This window comes from Entelurus aequoreus, linkage group LG26 (genome assembly GCF_033978785.1).
Source record: "Entelurus aequoreus isolate RoL-2023_Sb linkage group LG26, RoL_Eaeq_v1.1, whole genome shotgun sequence".
NCBI lineage: Eukaryota > Metazoa > Chordata > Actinopteri > Syngnathiformes > Syngnathidae > Entelurus > Entelurus aequoreus.
In genome coordinates, this window is record NC_084756.1 from 13,346,451 (window position 1) to 13,367,443 (window position 20,993).

Here is a 20,993-nt window from a genome sequence, read left to right on the forward strand (position 1 = left end):
GAGCGCATCAAGCTATAAAGTACATAATATTCGTTGTCATGTAAATGTTTAATCACTGTTGTTTTATTTCATGCAATAGTTTGTGCATTTGAAACACAAACTCTGCTCTCCTGTGGTCGGGGAGCCTTGTCTGCAAAAACTGACCAATCACAGCTGTGCGGTCTGCGTCGCCGCAGATGCAAACCTAGGATTTTTGGGAGGCGTCGCAAGGCTTGCCGGAAGATATACAGGGGGAGGGGCCAAGACGGCGTCGCTTACGCAAGTTACATGACGCGAGAGTATACACCAGACTTTATAATAACATCACTAATACTTAGTTAATGTTCAGGTCACGAATTGTCAATGGAGTACTGTTGGCAGTTTTTGGATGGTTATTTAGAGGGCTTTATGAGCAGATTATAGGACCTCCCATTGTAAACTTTTATTTACGTTTATTAACGATTAAGTATGCATAAAAAAATACTGTCTTTTATAAAAATGTCTTGTCTCTCATGATTGTGAACCATATGCAAAATTTTTAAAAAAGTGCAGTTCCCCTTTAAGCCCCAGTATCATTTCAAAAGCACCAATTTGGTACTGGCATGGGTCAAAATGTAAACAATACCCATCTCTAGCAACTCCTAGCCCTATCAAACATTCTACACAAAGCTGAACATTTAAACATGAAACTGAAAATGCAAATCAGTAAGTTAAACAGTGAACAAAAGCAAATGTGGAGAAAAAGATGACCATGAAAGGGAACTCTAAAGACTGATTTTGAAAAACACTACAATTCATTTAAAAAAATATCTAAATAAACAGTTGGGGGCGGGTTTTTTGGTAGTGTAAACCTTGCAGTGCCAATTATTATTCAAATATCAACACCTCTTTTCTACAAAGCCTCCAGTGAAGAGCAATGTTCTGTTTTAAAATCCTTGATTGCGGAAGCAAACAAAAAATTGCTCTGGAAATTAACTTCAGGTCATCTCCACAAGATCGTGAAAGCAGCCTCGGGTCAGCTGTGAAACAAGATTACCTGGTCATAGTTGTCGTGGCCATGGAAGAAAGGTTCTTTCCTGAAGATCATGCTGGCCAACATACATCCCAAGCTCCACATATCTAGACTGTAGTCATACATCTGAAACACACACATCCATCTTGCAGCTGCTTGGAGTGCAATGCAAGGCCTTCATATGCATTTAGTGCCGTATAGCCAATAATCAGGTACAAAAGCAGCACTGCTGTGGAATTTGGCAATCGAACTAGCTGTGTGACAAACGTCATGTTACCTATCTATATTTGATCATATCCAATTCTTGTAAGTAGGCCTGGGCCGATAACAAATTGTGCTCGACGATATAGTGACCTGCAAATTATTGCAACTACAACTTTCGCTGTGCAGTTCATTATTTCAAATGCATTGTTTGCAAAAACAAGCGACTTCCACCACAAGACTGTCACCAACGTGTTCACACTTCCATTCCCTGATTACCTAAGTACTGTCTCACACAAATCTGCACACTAAGTGGAATACACAAGCTACATTTATTTAGCCGAAGAAGAGAGTTGTACCTGATAGTCCACCAAGAGCTCAGGTCCTTTGAAGTAACGTGATGCAACCCTGACGTTGTACTCCTGTCCGGGGTGGTAAAATTCTGCCAGGCCCCAGTCAATAAGACGTAGCTACAGACAAGAATCATTCAGGTATTAGCGACAACGAGCAACTAAACACAAGTTTGTAAGGGTACATATAAAAATAAAACATTAGGCAGACCATCAGTAGTTTGAAGGTAGACAACAGAGTTTACATTAACCGGCATATGCCACTGTCCAATTGGGAAATCAAATGACATGTATTCGTAATACGATTTTTCCACATGAAACCTTTGATATGGTACATCAATGTACCGGTACTGATTTTCCACACGGTACACATTAAGGGGGGGACAGTCTTGTGAATAATGATAATACAATGCGTTCAACGCCCGGTATAACTTTTGGCCATAGATATGAATGAGTAAATAGATGACACATGTCTTTAAGTTGCAAGTTTATGGCAACTGGGGCTAAAGTGTCTGAGCATTCTGTGGTTTTAGGAAGCACAAACATTAAATCAAAGATGCCTGCTCGTCAATTACTTATTTTTTCACTTAGCAGGCAGCTACAATTCTCACCTATCTAGTCCTATTTAACTCTAGTGTTTGTGTGTGTGCGCGCGCATGTGTTTGCGCTACAGTACAAGGTGGGGGTCGCCAAATTATTTTTCTGGCATAATGCCAAATAACAATTTAAGAATAGAACAAGTCTATACATTGTTCTTTTCTTAGCAAACTAAAAAGAAGAATATTTCTTATATTTATTTTTTTTAAGTTATTTTTTTCCAAGTTGTGGCTTGTGCAGCCCTTTGAGACACTCGTGATTTAGGGCTATATAAGTAAACATTGATTGATTGATATGTTATGTGCCTCTTAAGACCTCACTGTAGGCTTTGTAAGGTCCACCATCATGTTACCTTTAAACTAAACAAAATTGATGTTAATCCACCTTATTATTTTATTTTCTTCCCAAACAAGAATCGATAAAAGAACCGATAAAGAACCAAATTGTTCAGCAGAATCAAAAGTGGAATCGAAAATCTCACCAATTCCCATCCCTATTCGGTACCGATCCCAAACATGCCTGTGCTTATGTTTATGTTAATATATGATCGCCCCCCTCCCCAAAGCTGTAAAGCTCGGGAAAACACTGAAATCAATGTATGTTGCATACACACAAGCCTATAGTAATACCAACAACAATAATGATGGATTAGATTTACTGTATATAGCGCTTTTCTAGACACTCAAAGCGCTTTACAGTGAGAACTAAGAACCCATCATTCATTCACTCCACATTCACACATTGGGTAGAGAAACAGGGATTGTGAATCTGTGACGTTATATTTTGGCCAATGTACCACAGTAAAGACACTTCAAAGGCATGAAAGCAAATTATTTATCTAACATTTTTTTTAAATGCCTGCTTTGTACATTAAATCTTCAGTGGATTAACCAAAAATGTGTGTATCACTAAACATTGATCTAGGTTCACAAATAATTCAGTGCCAAGTGTTGAAGCACTTGCCTTGCGGTGTTCATGATCAATCATTACATTATGAGGCTTGACATCTCGATGCATTATTCCCATACTGTGGCAACAGTCCAAAGCCTACAAAGACAAGCCAAAGACCAACTTACAGACAGGTTTTGCTGAAAAAAAGTATTTGTGTTGTCAACGATCCAAGACAGACTTACCTTAAGAATCTCGTGCATGTAGAATCGGATGTCGTAATCTGTCAGCGTTTGGTACAATTGCTGAGAAGCAAAACAAAGTAATACAGTAGCCCATATTAAACCTAATAACAACAGTACAAAAACAACCATGCATGGAATGCACAAGTGATTGACGATAGAACCAGAAGACTGTTGACATTTCGGCACTGAAGACATCGCACAGGACTGTAATACAGTATTCCTCCATTACATACACACCAAAACAAACAAGCGTGCTAAGAAGGGAGGGTTAACAATTTATGAATAATGGAAAGAAAACAAATTTCTCACTTTGAAGTCGGTGTTGTTGACGTGTTCAAAGACCAAGGCAGGTGTCCGAGACTGCAAAACAAAAGTAATGTATTCAGAATACTGCAGATACAGGTGACCAGATACAGGTTGTCAATTGGAAATGCTTGACCAAGTAGAAACAGAAATGACACGCTGTATAAAATAAAATAAATATCAAAAATCTATTTACTGTATGTGGTTTCATAAAGACTAAGTTTTGACCTGTTCTATATAAGTTATGTTGTGATCTGGTATAATGTACAAAACAGGAGAAAACTAATACAAATCAGGCAGAGAACACCGTTAGCAATGTGCTCAAGTAATCATCTTACTTAACAGTCTTACTGAGTGATGAGAGAAACTACAGTAATCTTGAGTGCTATTTCTAATACAAAGCAGCGTATAGTTCAAACTTATATCTGTCAGTAGACTCCATATGGAAGAACTAATAACAACAACATGGCTGACAGGAAGAAGACGTAAGTAAATAAGGCCTCCCACAAAAGCGGCTTGAAGATGATCTGTAAGAACAATCTATGCAAAATGTTGACCAAAGAACCACCATGTTATGTAGACCACAAGGAAGTGTTTTAAATGAAGAACATAATATAAACATTTTTTGGGATATTTCTTATCATTAACAATCCTTATGTGAGACAAGCACACATCATTTCTTTTTTTATTATGCATTCTAACACGTAAAAAAACACTAGCAAAGGTCAACTTACGATGAATTCTGCGCTCTAAAAGACATCCAAAAACCTCCATCACTGTTTTATATGCATGCTTTGAGTATATACTGTATTTATGTAGTAAGAGGCCCATTCATAATTACACGTAGTATTGCTTAGTAACGTTTCAGAAGTTTAGATGGAACCAAATTACTGCACAAATAAAAAGTTATTAATAGTAGATAAATTAACAAGTACATTACGAAGAGTCTAGAGAGAGGATAATACAACAAATGTGTCAGCATTATTAGTCTGTACATGACACGTAAGAGAATGGATTGATCCATTGGTGGTGTCGATACCAAGCATCAGTATAGTGTATGATCAATACTAGAGTGATTAGGTTGATATTATTATTTTCTCAAAATAATTGTTGTTTTTGCAAGTTTACAAATTCAGGGTATAATTCCAGTGCAAACAACTATTAAATGAGTAGTAGAAATAGTAGTTTTTGCATATTTTTAAAAGTTATTGTGTACTATTGACTATATTTGCATCAAACATTGTTATATAGTAAAAGAACAAGGAAATTGTTTAAATATTATGTTTATATTGTTTAACTGTCAATAGCACTCACCATAAATAACTTTAAAAAATTACAGTTAATACATCTGAACGGTATCGGCTGATCTTACTCATGGATGATTGGTTTGGGCTGCATAAAATCCTGATCGGAACATCCCTAGTTGTGTATTGTATTTTATATTGTTGAATGTATTATATAACCTTTTACTTATATTATATTAAAGTACTTAAATTACAATTCATTTCAACTGGAATGTCACAAGATCCTTTAAAATAAACATCAGGGTTTCCCCTACATGTAAATGATCGTGGCGCAACGCCACTGCAAGATTACTGCTGCCACACCTTCAAAATAAGGTTTTTTTTTTTTCCCATGAAAACATTTTTTTAACATGAAAACAAATTTTAGTGATGTATTGTATGAATGGATATAGTGTATATAGTCTATTGTTTACGTACTCTTGGCTATAAGTAGTTTGAAAACCAGCTCAAAAATTAAAAAGTTCCTCATTGCTTTGAAAAAAATTTAAAAAATTAAAAAGTGCATCTAAGTCACCTGTAAATTGAAGACTGTAAATAGTTCATAGATATGAATGTTAGTGTAAATGATTGTCTATATGTGCCCTGCGATTGGCCATGCTAATTTGAGTTAGCAATGGACTATGAGCTAGAGCTGGCTACTATGTTTCCATGCACTAAATTAGTCAAATTTCTCACACCAATTTTAAAAAATTTCACACCTACATGTGAAGTCTCATACGACGTGTACCTCTCGTACACTGGGGGGCGCTTAGTTCCTTTTAGCGCAGATAAATGTATTGCTTTTTCGGTTGACCTATGACGTTGTACCAAAACAGATCATATTTGCAGCCCGTCACAAGTCAACAGTGCAGTTCCTATGATACCTGATGTCCGCTGTAATATTGGCACAGATTACAATTAAGTCTGCTGAGATAGGCTTCAGCACCCCCTGCGACCCCGTAAGGTACAAGCGGTAGAAAAATGGATGGATGGATGGCTACGCCGATATTAAATAGCGGACAGCATCAAGAAATTGCGGATGCGGGTCTGAGGCAAAGAAAGACTGGTGAGAGAGAGAGTTGTTTTGAAGGAATTTTCAGACGGAGAACTACGGAAACAAAACTATTGAACGCCTCGGAGTTCATTCAAAAGGCTTTGTGGATTGATGGAAGGGGTTTTAAGTCTGACGGAAAAGCCTGCTTATGAATAGTTATTGCTGTGGTCAATAAATATTTCAAAGAGTTTTGTTTCTAATATACATTTACAACTAAAGAATATAGAGACCGTCCCCCCATATTTCTTGAGAAGTTAACAAAAAATCCTTGACATTGCTATTTTTCCTAAAGCAAAATACTTAATGAAAAACTTGCCGAGCCAAATTGGAATTGAAGAGCTTATGCAAGTGACAGCCTCCCCACACTATCACATATAGTAATGACAAAACCAAACAAATGGATACATAAAATGAGCTTTCTACTTAAAAGTGATTGCACTGTACACTAACAGACCAAAAATGATACTCACGACGGGGTCTTTCACAATGTCAACAAGGGAGATAATATTGGGGCCTCCTCGTAGATTCTCCAGTATCTTGATCTCGCGCTTTATTTTCTTTTTCTTCACAGGCTGAAGGAACATAATGCAACAAAAAATACAGTGGTGATTTGACCAAATCCTAAATGTATCAACTTCTCACCAACATTAGGGCTTTACCTTCAGGATCTTGACAACCACTTTCTCGTTATTGGTGATGTTGATGGCCTCAAAGACTTCACTATATTTGCCGCGGCCGAGCTTTCTCACCAGCTGAAAGTCATCTTGGTTTCTGTGAATACGTGGCACCCAAACATCAGACAAGTTTAAAGGGGAACTGCACTTTTTTTTGGAATCGTTCACAATCGTTATGAGAGACAAGAACACATATCTCTTTTTTTTAGGATTTTTTAAAGATGATAAAAAAATGCTTGCAAGATGTGGCTAATAGGATTCACCATGGTAGCCTTCAAAACCCTCTAAAATAGTGTTTCTTAACCAAAGTGCCGGGGCCCATTGTTGGGCCATGAGCAGCCCCTAGAGGACCACCAAAAAATATCTGTTTCTCATCTATGATCCGTATAGGCCACAGCGTTACTCAGTTGTAATACACTTTTTGACCACTTGTGACTATCAATCAAACAGAAGAAGCTGGCGCTAACGCCATACAGAAGTTTCTTAAGCGCAAAAATGATGACAAAGTAACATATATTGTTATTAATATCTATTATTCATTTAGTTTATTTTAACACTAAATAATGTATACAGTTTTTATAAGTCTTCATATGCAGTATATTTGATAAGTATTTATTTTTCTAATCAGCCTGACCTAAGGCAAATGTATATATGTTAAATAAATAATCATCTTTGTGATTAACACATGCTTTCATATCATTTGACAAGGTTTATCCTGTTAAACTGTAAGTAAGTTAGGTATAATTATTTAATCCGATTACAATTGAAAGTAATTGGGTGTTAATATTTGAGTGGGCCCAGGCCCCTCTGTAGTGGAAAAGTTGGGCCCCGGGGTTAAAAAGTTTAAGAACCCCTGCTTTAAAACAACTCCAAAACCCTCCGGCGCATTTATTTCCATTTCCAAAGCAGCGCACTTTCGACTTCCGGCAACAAACGCAAGTGCGTTTTAATCAAGGCAGCCTTGGTAACAGACGACGAGACGACTACTTTTGGACAAATGAGGATTCACAACCTTATCTTTCTGAAGCTGGACATACAGAGGATGAATTGTTGCTTTGTGAAGCGAGCACCAAGAGACTGTGAAATGTTGGAGCAGACGGAAACCAAGAGAGTGAGGCTGGCATTACACTACAGGCTTTTCTCACTCTAACAAGCGCACCTTGTTACATACGTCACATACTGTCGCGCGTGCAACGTCATACGCTCTCGCGGAGCAGAGAGGTAGCGGCATGGGTAAAGTTAGCCGTGGCAGGTGGTGCAAGCGGAGCGGTGTGAGTGGTAATAAGTGAGAGAGAGAAGGTGCGAATCTGGTAACAAATGAAGGGAGAATAATTCATTCCCAAAAAAAACAGCACGGGGTCCATTGTCTGGCAGTGGTTTGGCTTCAAGCGGAAAGATGTTGAGCAGACAACCGTAATATGTAATATGTAAAGTATGCGGCAAAAGCGTTGCTACAAAAAGTAGCAGCACTACTAATTTGCACAATTGTTTAAAAAGTCACCCGCTAGAGAATAAGGAGTGCTTGAAACTCTGCATGTCAACACCCAACAAAATGCCGAAGCAACCAGCACTGACCCAATTGAGCCTGGCGTCTTCCATTTCCAGATCAACACCGTATGAAAAAAATAGTCAAAAACAGAAGGAGATAACGTCCGCAGTAACCTACCACATAGCGAAGGACATACACTATTTTACAGTTTTTGAAATATCTTGTGACATCATGCACAAAAGTGCACTTTGTTTTAAAATATTGTAGTGGCGTTCTGTACAAAAAGTGCACTTTAATTTAGTGTTGTTTTGATATGTCATCTTAGTAACATGCACAAAAGTGCACTCATAGCTTGTTTGAAAATGTCTCTGACAATCTTGCACTTTCCGTTTTGAAATGACATGAATGTTTGTGCCACTGCTTAATAACTGTTTAATAAATACAGTATTGGTCAATTGACTTAGTTGTGATTTCCCTCTCTGCATGAAAGTATAAAATGAGCATATATTAATGCAGTATGAACAAGAATGTTTTAACGTGGACACATAGAATCATCATACTGCTTTTATTATATGCGTCAAGTGTTAATTCAAAGCTAAGGCAAAATATCGAGATATATATCGTGTATCGTGACATGGCCCAAAAATATCGAGATATTAATAAAAAGCCATATCGCCCAGCCCTACAACTGTCCATCGAGTAAGTCACTATAATATTGATCATGAGTCATGCCGCACATCACCGTACAACTACAGTACATACGCTGTCGTGCTAGCTGTGTACAAACAAAACATGAAATGTGGGCTAATACTTTACAGATACTGTAATATGATTGTTCGTGTTTTTCATTCAGTACAGATTGGTGTCCTATCGCATTGTGTTATGCATTAAAAATTTAAAAGGCATTCAGCTGCTGACGCAAGAAGCGAGCTTACGCTAATGCCTTAGCATACCGTCGCAAAGCAATGTGTTACTAGGCAAGATAAGCAGTTCCTCAGTGTTTGCTCTTACAATAACAATGGCGCTAAAGCGTACCGTATTTCTCGGAGTATAAGTCGCTCCGGAGTATAAGTCGCATTTTTTGGGAAAATGTATTTGATAAAACCCAACACCAAGAATAGACATTTGAAAGGCAATTTAAAATAAATAAAGAATAGTGAACAACAGGCTGAATAAGTGTACGTTATATGACGCATAAATAAACAACTGAGAACGTGCCTGGTATGTTAACGTAACATATTATGGTAAGAGTCATTCAAATAACTATAACATATAGAACATGCTATACGTTTACCAAACAATCTGTCACTCTTGATCGCTAAATCCCATGAAATCTTATACGTCTTTTACGTGAATAAGCTAAATAATATTATTTGATATTTTACGGTAATGTGTTAATAATTTCACACATAAGTCGCTCCTGAGTATAAGTCGCACCCCCGGCCAAACTATGAAAAAAAACTGCGACTTATAGTCCGAAAAATACGGTAATTATTATAAAGGTTAGAATGCAAAAAAAAAACTTTGTCTTCTTGTCTCTCATAAAAATTGTGAACGATAGGCAAGATTCCAAAAAAAAGCAGTTCCCCTTCAAAACTGCCGTGTGTGTGTATGACCAAACGAGAGTTTTACCCCCACTCCACGACGTGGGACTCATAGTCCCAGTACTCCCTCGGCCGGTGAGTGTTGACCTCGTTGTACACTCTGGCCCGGCTTGGCACGGGTCCCGACATGTCCGACAGTTTGGCAGTGAGTGGTGTTTTTTTACAGCAGCGGCAGACGTAGCTATAGGGAGGAGGGTGGGAGGGTGAGAGGGAGGGGAAGGAGGGAAGGTCGGGGCGTGTTTGATTGAGACAGGGCAGGGGTCTAGGAGGGGGTTACTTGAGGACAAGGGAGGGGGCACGGTGTTCTCGCTGGAAAAAAAAAAGAGGAGAAAACATGAATTAGATTATTCTTTAAGCAATTAGGTCAGTGTGTCACTTGCTACAGTACAGATCTATATCACTGTAGTGGTTAAACATGGTCACAATACAACGAGGCTGATTATGTATCCGCTTTATCCTACCCAGATATATTTGTCATATCTCACTTTCTCTCATTCAATATACCAAGTACCAACATTTAAAAATAAAAAAAAAACACAGTCGCAATGGTGACTGAAGCCTATCTTACGCCACAGATACCTGTATCATTGACCTGGGATGTGGATGAAACTTGCAACAGTTTCACAAAAATGACAGTGTGGAATTTACATCCATTAATCAGTCTTCTGCTTTTGAAAATAAATGCTTCAATGTGAAATATTCTTGTTTTTTTTTTACTTTTTGCCGATTACAATGTTGATCATCCGTAAGTAAGAACGGGCGATACTAATTCGGTTTAACTGTACATTTTTCAATTTATGGTGAATGTAGACCTGGGCTATATGGGCAAAAAATAAATCTCCAATTTTGTTTACTACTTTTTAAAGAAAAACATTATTACAAATGACAAAGATAATTCAAGACAAGTTTTGCTTTTATTTGATAAAAACTAGCAGTTTCAAATGGCACAGCATACTCTGTAAAAGATGGAATTTTATGTTTCTTATAAATATCGTTGCAGGACAAGGAATAGCTAAACATGCTTCACTACACACCGTAGGAAAATACAAAAGGTAACTGCTAAGAGCAAGCCAGCGCTCCTGAATGGTAACAAATGATCTATACAAATATCGACTGTAACAATACTAAGTACAAGAGCCGCACAGAGTCGATACAATGATTACATATTTATTTTTAATAATCACAAATTATTTTGTCTTTTTTATTGTTTATGAATGCAGGAAATACGTCCCTGGAGTCTGGACACAGGGGAACTTTAATTATGACCAAAGTATGACCCTGTAACTACTTAGTATTGGATTGATACCTAAATTTATAGTACCACCCAAAACGTACGTAAAGCATCCAAACAACAGAAGAATAGACTTAGACAAACGTTAATGATCCACAAGGGAGATTGTTCCACACAGTAGCTCAGTTATAAAGGATGGAACAGGTAAGGATGGAAATGATAAAGCAGGTATAAAGTATGCTAAAAATGTACCGGAGTAGCAATATAAAATATAACGTATGTAATATTTACATATTAAATATACAGTATATAATATATACTGATATATTACGTTATTACATAACAATTACCATGTATATGACAATTACCATGTAAGTAATGTAATACATGCTTATTACATTTTAACAGAATAACAATTACCATGTATATAACAATTACCATGTAAGTAATGTAATACATGCGTATTACATTTTAACAGAAGTGTAGATAGAACATGTTAAAACAGAAAGTAACCAGATATTAACAGTAAATTAACAAGTATATTAATAATCCACTTTCTACACCTTGTACTTCATAAATTTGACATCTGCGGTCCCCTCCAAGGTTTCTCATTGTATCCCATTGGGTTGAGTTTTTCCTTGCCCTGATGTGGGATCTGAGCCGAGGATGTCGTTGTGGCTTGTGCAGTCTTTTGAGACACTTCTGATTTAGGGCTATATAAATAAACTTTGATTGATTGATTGAAAAGCTAAGTTGTCTAATGACAATGTTATTTAATGCCACAATTGTTCTTTGACTGCAATAAGAAACTAATGTTTACTGGCTGTTAAAAATTAAGCCTGGTCCGCTTTATTTTGAAAAACTGTATCGGGACAACCATAGTCAAGTGCCCTGGCGGAAGTATCCGAATTTGGGGAGCACTCACAATTTTAACCGTTCTGAGTGCAACATCCGGGTACTATACCGCACTCCATAGTAAGTAAGGAAGTGCACGATTTAAGACACAGCCATACAATTACCTAGAGTGTCTCAAAATTGGCGTTGGGTAGTTTAAAGTCGCTCTATATATGGACTGTGTGTGCTTTAAGTCTCGAGGGCTCTAACAAAAGCCACTCGGTGAGAGGAAACAAATACTGACACATCCGTCCTGGGCGGGGCCTACATGCTACATGCTACATGCTAACACTTAGCAAGAGCTGAAGCTTGTCGGCTTCGCCGGGCACAGTTGACGGGTTAACATTAAAGGCGGATACGTTCGCATAGTTACCCCCGTGAGCAATGTGACCACCGAAGTGTTTCCCCCGAAGATCCGTTGTAAATCCGTAGAGCCAACTGACGCTCCGTTGCCAGTAAATCAGCGCAACTGCGATATTAGTGCTGTATCAGAGACAATATGGTGGACCTCCACTGTGACGTCACCGAGGACTAAGACGGAAGTCGACGAAGGACTTTCACTTTTGTTAGTGTCTAATGAAGTATCGAAATATTGTTATATAGTCATTTTAAGCGTGAGACTTAAACGTTTCACTGCTTTAAACTCGTCGATGTTGTTTTAAAGCAAATATATGTTACTGTATTATTAATATTTGAACCAGCCTACACTATGGTCTGGAAGGGGGGCCAGCAACCCGCGGCTCTAGAGCCGCCCTAGTGGTTCCCTGTACCTCTTTCAGAGATGAAGAAAAAAAACATATTTTTTTGTTTTAATATATTTTCTGTAGGAGAACAAACATGACACAATCCTTCATAATGGTTATAAATACCACTGTTATGTTATACATGCTTTATTGATGAGAGTATTTGGCAAGCAAGTTTTCTCCTACTCATTTCAGCGATCCTTGAACTCATCGTAGTTTGTTTACATGTACAAATTTCTCCGATGCTGCCACAGAAAGATGGGTTTTTTGCCACTCCTTCTTTGTCTCATTTTGTCCACCAAACGTTGTATGCTGTGCATGAATGCACAAAGGTGAGCTTTGTTGATTTTATTGCTGTACATATCCTTCCTGAGACCTACACTGTTACAATGTCCCTTTTTCAGATGATATAACTGTTGATGACTGAAATATGCTGATAGCAACCTAACCCCCGCCCAACCCCCTCTGCTGATGATTAACTTGTGTGATGACTGTATTATGCTGATAGTATATATTTGTTATGTCCTGGGCATGACGTTAAAGTGCATCCGGCTGTGGAGGCTCCTCTATGGGGTCTTGGGGCACTAGGAGGTTAAGCCCTTTACTACTGTTACCCCAGGTGGCCCTTTGGCAAAGGCCTAGTACCTGACTGCCCCCTAGCCAGGGATACGGTGAAGACCTCAACGGCGAAGCAAGCGGAAGACGGTAGATTTAAGAACTATCACAACGGCTGCGATGGCGGAAGAAGGCTGCAGCAGAAAAGGGTCCCCAGTCGTCTTGGACTCCATGCCACTGGACCCTGACCCGATTCTGTCAAGGATCGTGTGGTGACTGTCTGTGCACCGGTCTCCCCACGTAAAACGAAGTCACGCACAGGCATCAATCAATCAATCAATCAATGTTTATTTATATAGCCCTAAATCACAAGTGTCTCAAAGGGCTGTACAAGCCTCCATAAAGGGATACACCCCTACCAGGAGCATCATCATACTCGTTCTAGTGACCACAGACGATGATGTACCATGAATTTATTATCAATCAATCAATCAATCAATGTTTATTTATATAGCCCTAAATCACAAGTGTCTCAAAGGGCTGCACAAGCCACAACGACATCCTCGGTACAGACCCCACATACGGGCAAGGAAAAACTCACCCCAGTGGAACGTCGGTGTGAATGACTATGAGAAACCTTGGACAGGACCGCATATGCGGGTAACCCCCCCTCTAGGGGACACCGATTAACGTGGACCCCGACCTAAACAAGTTGAAAAACGTATTCGGGTGTTACAATTTAGTGGTCAAATGTACGGAATATGTACTGTACTGTGCAATCTACTAATAAAAGTCTCAATCAATCAATTGATTTGCTGGAGTGCTTTTTAGGCATATTTGGTCAATCCATGACTGCAAGCTAATCAATGCTAACATGCTATTTAGGCTAGCTGTATGTACATATTGCATCATAATGCCTCGTTTGTAGGTATATTTGAGCTCATTTAATTTCCTTTACTTATGTCCTCTGTGTATTTAATTTATATTTGCATGTCTCATGACACATTATCTGTATGTAATATTGGCTGCATTTCCTATAGTTGTTTGTGTGCCATGTTGTTCCAGACCACAGCAAACGTTACCCAGCTTGCAAAGATTGTAATAAATCCATTAGAAGAAGACAGCCTGCCGTTTCCTTAATCTTGGACACACACATCTATACCTTTGGCCATTCTGAGCCAGTAATTTCCAGAAGTTATCTCATCCTGTGAGAAGCCTCCATTTTACTAATGATGTCCAATGTTGCAAAAATGTGTAGAATAAAAATTAAAATACAAAATTTCTGTCAATTAAGATTTGCGTCAGCCTTTGATAGTAGGCTAATATAGCTAATAAAGACACTTACATCATGTGTTGTCTTCATTATAACACTTACATAAGGCTTTTGATTTTCTGCGGCTCCAGACAGATTAGTTTTTTGTATGTTTGGTCTAATGTGGCTCTTTCAACATTTTGGGTTGCCGACCCCAGGTCTACAAGAAGGATCAAATGCAATTTATGAAAGGCGGCAATAGTCTACCTTAAAATCACATTTTATATTTCTACTAACATAGATTTGATCATTTCATCCCAGTCCTGTTAACCTTCCTTCACTTACAGGGGTCATTTTATGAATTTTCTTCTACATTTAAAACATTTCCTTATGTGTATTTAAAACACTTCCTTATGTGTAATGTTGCTTCTTTGGTCAACAATGTGCATAAATTATGTTTTACAGACCATCTTAAAGCTGTTTTCTAAATGTCTCTTCAGGATGAGCCAATTTGTGGGCGGTCTTATTTACTTGCCTCCACTTCGACTGTGCCTTCTCTGCGTCAGCCATGTTGTAGTTTTTAGCGCTTCCATGGTGAGTCTACTGACAGATACAGTATATGACAGACTATGTGCTACTTTGTGTTAGAAATGGCAACAGGGGGAAATTCCTAGATGGCAACGCTGTAGTGGCTGCCGGTTGCAGGAACTCTGCTCTTGTGTGTCCTCCTTTGTGTTCTTGATTTCTCCCTCTCGTTTTCATGTGTTTGCCTTTTGTTTTGGGCCCCTTTGGGACTGCACAGCTAAGTGTGGCACTTTCGTAACTTATGCGGTGCTTTTTTTATTAGACGTTTGGATCAACCTTCAGGAAGTCTTTTGGCCATGGTCATGTCTGCATAGACTAGGGGTCGGCAACCCAAAAACCTTGAAAGAGCCATATTGGACCAAAAACACAAAAAACTAATCTGTCTGGAGCCGCAAAAAATGAGAAGCCGTGTATAAGTCTTATAATGAAGGGAACACATGATGTAAGTGTCTATATCAGCTATAATAGCCTACTATCAAAATAATTATGTGTCGCAGGCTGAAGCAAATCTTCGTTGACTGAAATGTTGAAATGTAATATTTATTCTACACATTTTTACAACATTAGAAACCATTAGTAAATCAGAGGCTACAAGGTGAGATAACTCCTGGAAATGACTGGCTTTTAATGGCCAAAAGTATAGATGTGTGTGTCCAAGTTAAAGGAAACGGCAGGCTGTCTTCTTTTAATAGATTTATTACCATCTTTGGCAAGCAAGGTAATGTTTGCTGTGGTCTGGAACAACATGGCACACTAACAACTATCAGAAATGCAGCCAATATTACATACAGATAATATGTCATGAGACATGCAAAACTAAATTATATACAACGAGGACAAAAATAAAGGATATTAAATGAGTTCAAATATACTTACAAATTAGGCATAATGATGCAATATGTACATACAGCTAGCCTAAATAGCATATTAGCATCGATTAGCTTGCAGTCATGCACTGACCAAATATGCCTCATTAGCACTCCAAAAAGTCAATAACATCAACATAGCGCACCTTTGTGCAATCACGCACAGTATAAAAAGTTTGGTGGACAAAATTAGACAAAGAAGGAGTGGAAGACTGTACATGTACACAAACTGTTGCGTCACAGTCCACACTATGGTGAGTTTAAGAACCGCCAAAATTAGTAGGACAAAACGATGATCACCAAATAGTCTCATCAGTGAAGCATACACACAAACATATTAAACAGTGGGCTTTCTAACAATTGGGAAGGTTTGTGTCATGTTTGTCCTCAAACAAAAAACATACTAAACAAAAACAAAAAATGTTCCCCCCCATCTTTTTCCATCCGCGGGTTGCTGACCCCAGGCATAGAGAGATCGGAGAAAGAGAGCTGCGGAATTTGATGATAATATCTTATCTTATTGTCTCTCATTTACCAACAAAAAGTACTGCTATAGATTGTTCTAAACATTTCACAAGTGCTCGGTGATAAATTAGTTGGAACATGAAAGAATGTTTAAGATAAACAAACAACTTTTCAAAAACATACACAGAGAATGCCTGCAACCTTTGGACAGCAGAACAGACAGCGGACAATAAGGAGCCGTTGGTTGTGTTTCTTTCTGTAATTATAAATAATATTATTCGTAAAATGAATTATGTATAATTTATTAAAACAGTACCGTCATTGGACGAGCTCTGAGTATGGGCTTTAATGGCCATAAAGTGTCTACTTTTAAGTCAATGTGGTATAACGAGTAAAACCTCATCAATACGGTATTTTTTTCTTATTTTGTTTATAGTTGTTTTTTTTAGGTTAGGGTTAAATGAACACTTAAAACAATGACAACACATTATTAAAATCACAAGTTGCTTACATTTTATAAAAATAAATTTAAAAAACTCTAAACATTGCAACTTTTTCCTCAACTTTCTGAAAAAGCTGCCGTGAATTCAGGCATTTTAAGCCGCAATAATCACACAAAAACCCAGCAAAATCCTGCAGAGACTGATATTAAATCACAAATCAATAGAGAATAAAACAATTTAACAGTAACTTAACACTGTTAAATGTTTTATTTTCCATTGTGAAATAAAATATGGTCCTTGCAGTATCACAGTTTGTCCAAAAGAGGACAGTAAATACTAACGTAACCCACCATTAGAGAAAAACCTGGACAAAACACAAATGAGATTAAAAAAAATAAAATAAATTATGCTAAAAAGCATAAAGTAACACATGACAATATTAAAAAATGATCAAAGTAGATACATATTACCCATTAGAACACTTTAAATGTCCCAAAATTGCCCTTATTTGTTGTTTTTTAGTTTTTCTCTCCCTACAGCCTTCACTAACCCAGCATTCGGGTCGCAACAGCAGGTTTATAGCCCTAAGCAGAAGTGTATTTTGGGCCCCAATATCTGCAAGATGAATCCAAACAGGAGGTGTTTGCGTATTCTCCAAAGAATTGACACCCGTCGTGTCCAATGTGTGGCCCCAGGCGGGGTCATTTGCAGCTCGCAACTTGTTTTTCATTGGCACATGGCACATATACAAATACAATCGAACAACAACTAAAATTTTTTAAAAAAGAGCATAACATTGGACAAGTTGATGCTAAGAATAATAATAATAATAACAACTATAACATCAAGCTGATATGCAGGTTGTTTTATATGTACCTTATTAAATACATTTTCGATTAACATCCATCCATCCATCTTTCTTCTTGACATAGTCTTCTCAATGGGATTAGGGTCTTCCCCGTGCCCTCTTACCGGTCGGACGTACCCTAAACACCTTGTCAGGGAGTAGCCCGGGGGCACCTTGACCAGATGCCCAGACCACCTCGTCTGGCTTCTCTCGATGTGGAGGAGCAGCGGCTTTACTTTGAGTTCCTCCCGAATTACAGAAGTCTCACCCTATCTCTAAGGTAGAGCCCCGCCTCCCGACAGAGGAAACTCATTTTGGCTGTGATCTTGTCTTTTCGGTCATAACCCAAAGCTCATGACCATATGTGAGGGTACGGACGTAGATCGACCGGAAAGTTGAGAGCTTTGTCTTCCGGCTCAGCTCCTTCTTCACCACAACGGTCCGCATTACTGAAGACGCCACACCAATCTGCCTGTCGATCTAACAATCCACTCTTCCCTCACTCGTGAACAAGACTCAGAGGTACTTGAACTCCTCCACTTGGGGCAAGATCTCTTCCCAAAGTGGCACTCCACCCTTTTCCGGACGAGGACCATGGACTCGGACTTGGAGGTGCTGATTCTCATCCTAGTCGCTTCACACTCGGCTACGAACCGATCCAGTGAGAGCTGAAGATCCTGGCCAGATGAAGCCATCAGGACCACATCATCTGCAAGAAGCAGATACCTAATCCTGCAGCCACCAAACCGGATCCCCTCAACGCCCTGACTGCGCAAAGAATTTCTGTCCATAAAATTTATGAACAGAATCGGTGACAAAGGGCAGCCCTGGCAGAGTCCAACCCTCACTGAAAACGGGCCCGACTTACTGCTGGCAATGCGTACCTAGATCATACAGGGAGCGGCCTGCCACAATTAGACAGTCCGATACCCCACACTCTCTGAGCACTCCCTACAGGACTTTCCAAGGGGCATGGTCAATGACCTTCTCCAAGTTCACAAAGCACATGTCGACTGGTTTTGCAAACTCCCATGCACCCTCAAGGACCCTGCCGAGAGTATAGAGCTGGTCCACATTTCCCCGACTACGACGAAAACCACACTGCTCCTCATGAATCGGAGGTTCGACTATCCGGCGTAGCCTCCTCTCCAGTACACCTGAATAGACCTTACCGGGAAGGCTGAGAAGTGAGAACCCACGAAAGTTGGAACACACCCTCCTGTTCCCCTTTTTAAAGAGAGGAATCACCACCCCGATCCGCCAATCCAGAGGTATCGCCCCCAATGTCCAAGCAATGTTGCAGAGTCTTGTCAACCAAGACAGCCCCACAGCATCCAGAGCCTTAAGGAACTACGGCTCACAACTCGGCTGGGACGTCATTCACAGCTCCAACTTCCAACTTCCGAAGTAAATAAAACATACCATAAGGTCTCCAGCAGGGCTATTCAACTGGTTGAACCCAGGTTCGCCTCAAAACTTGCATTTTGCAGCCAATTCCTAAAAACGCTAGAGTGCTCCTGTTGTATTGAGGAACTTGGATCACTGTAAACACGTTGGCAGATCCTTGCGTTAACATTTTAACCTTGATAGAAAACAGAACGCTGGGGTCCAAACTTGTGATTTACATAACAGAAGTGTTCCTCACGGCACCTCTTTAAATCTTCTCCTTTTTGGCAGTTACAATTTGTTTTCATAATGTGATTTATTTAACTAAGGTGTTACTGTAGCTTGTTTACTTCAGATGTAGTCAGTAGTCATTGCTTCAACTTCTTTAGTTGGGGGTTCCTGAAGGTTCCGTTTTAGGTCCTCTCTTTTTCTTCATTTTAGCTTTTCAGCTGGTGGCCTACGAGTTCACTTAAAAAAACTTGTGAGAGATTCACATTTTTGCAGAAGGCCTTTAAAACAGCATTGGGCTCCTGTAACTGTAGAATATGCTGGTTCTTAGGAATATACAAAAAAAAAATACTAGTGACTCTGTTTGACAGTAAGCTTCGCATCTCTGGCTCCTCTCCTGTGTTTGCTCTCCGTAATCCTCTGCTCCTTGTGCTCACTTGTTCCTGTCGTTTCCCTGTTCCCGCAGTATCCTACGTCACCTTGGAAGTGAGCTGTGTGCCTCACTTCCCTGGATCCCCCCTCTGGACTCTGACTGCCTCCCTCCTCGACTCCCCTTGCTTTGGACACGGACCTCAGGACGCCTCTCTCCAGCCCCACGGACCTCCCGCTTGGATTATGGACCATTTTATGCGCAGCCCCTTTGGACTTGTTTGCCTTTCCAACCAACACGCACTTACAACAACCTTGTGGTAATATTCCCTTGATAATTCCTGCACATAATATTGCATGCACACACATAGTAGCATACACACAGCCAATCCCTCATCAAGCTCAATAACACCCTGTTGAATGATACCTCCTGTGTCGTGCCGTCTCCTTCTCCCGTCGTAAATAACACATACATTGCAAAAAATCAGTTTGAATCGAGAATCGTGTTGAATTAAGTATCGACTATGAATCAAATCTTCACCCCAAGAATCGTAATCGAATGGCGAGGTGCCCAAAGATTTACACCAATAACAATTGAATATTTCTATATATATATCAAAGTTTATGAAATTTCCTTTACATAGTAAGAAAGATGAAGTATCCACATTATTCCCAGGCTTTCGCGGGCCACATAAATGACGTGTCGGGCTGGATCTGGCCCCCGGGCCTTGAGTTTGACACATGTGCATTAGCAGATGGCAGACCTGTTCCAGGTCAGAATCCTTACAACAATCTTGTGTCGACTGATTTGAATCCTCAATCTCCCCAGAACGATGACTGTCGACATTGTTTACACTCATGCTACTCTTTATTATTGAAGCTGTTTATGGTGAAGAAGATGTCTATGTTTCAATGTTTGTATTTCTGCTCAACAAAACAGAATTAAAACATTCCCTTTACACAATTGATAGCTTCAGAAATGCTAGCTGCAAGCTGTTTATCCAAACAAGCAAGAGCTTTTTTAACTAAGCCCAAAAGTCGTCCGTGCCACGATTGTCTGAGACACACAATGAAGAACTGAGCAACCTTAGTGAACGTTGGCGACCATCTGTCCTCCCCACAATGGCTGCACCGCCGGATACTATTCGGCTGAGCTGCAGGGGCCGCTAGCATACACACACACACACACACACACACACACACACACACACACACACACACACACACACACACACACACACACACACACACACACACCAATGTAAAAAAATATATATATATATTTTTAAATACATGCATCATAGCCAACTATGCAAATGATACGATGACGCCACATTTCCATCACCACACACACAATAGTTCAACTATGTAACATAAATGCAAGGTTAGCAATCAATCCATTTCCTTTATTTAACAAGGTAAAGACTCATTGAGATTAAAATCTCTTTTT

At 39.2% G+C, this 20,993-nt stretch overlaps 1 protein-coding gene and 1 non-coding gene across 2 annotated transcripts in view; both read right to left on the reverse strand.

Annotated features, from left to right (window-relative positions):
* LOC133643389 (casein kinase II subunit alpha) overlaps window positions 1-12,330 on the reverse strand; it is a 42,061-nt gene extending 29,731 nt beyond the window's left edge. Inside the window, exons 1-9 of the mRNA XM_062037934.1 lie at window positions 12,178-12,330; window positions 9,708-9,988; window positions 6,572-6,683; window positions 6,383-6,484; window positions 3,582-3,632; window positions 3,273-3,332; window positions 3,103-3,186; window positions 1,552-1,662; window positions 1,016-1,117 (exon numbers count right to left, since the gene is read on the reverse strand). Coding sequence (XP_061893918.1) covers window positions 1,016-1,117; window positions 1,552-1,662; window positions 3,103-3,186; window positions 3,273-3,332; window positions 3,582-3,632; window positions 6,383-6,484; window positions 6,572-6,683; window positions 9,708-9,808 — 723 coding nt within the window. The 5' untranslated portion in view covers window positions 9,809-9,988; window positions 12,178-12,330. The remainder of the gene's footprint in view (window positions 1-1,015; window positions 1,118-1,551; window positions 1,663-3,102; window positions 3,187-3,272; window positions 3,333-3,581; window positions 3,633-6,382; window positions 6,485-6,571; window positions 6,684-9,707; window positions 9,989-12,177) is intronic.
* On the reverse strand, window positions 3,407-3,539 carry LOC133643663 (small nucleolar RNA SNORA57). The gene has a single exon (XR_009824721.1). It is a non-coding gene; the product is annotated as a small nucleolar RNA SNORA57 (small nucleolar RNA).
* Window positions 12,331-20,993: the final 8,663 nt, after the last annotated feature.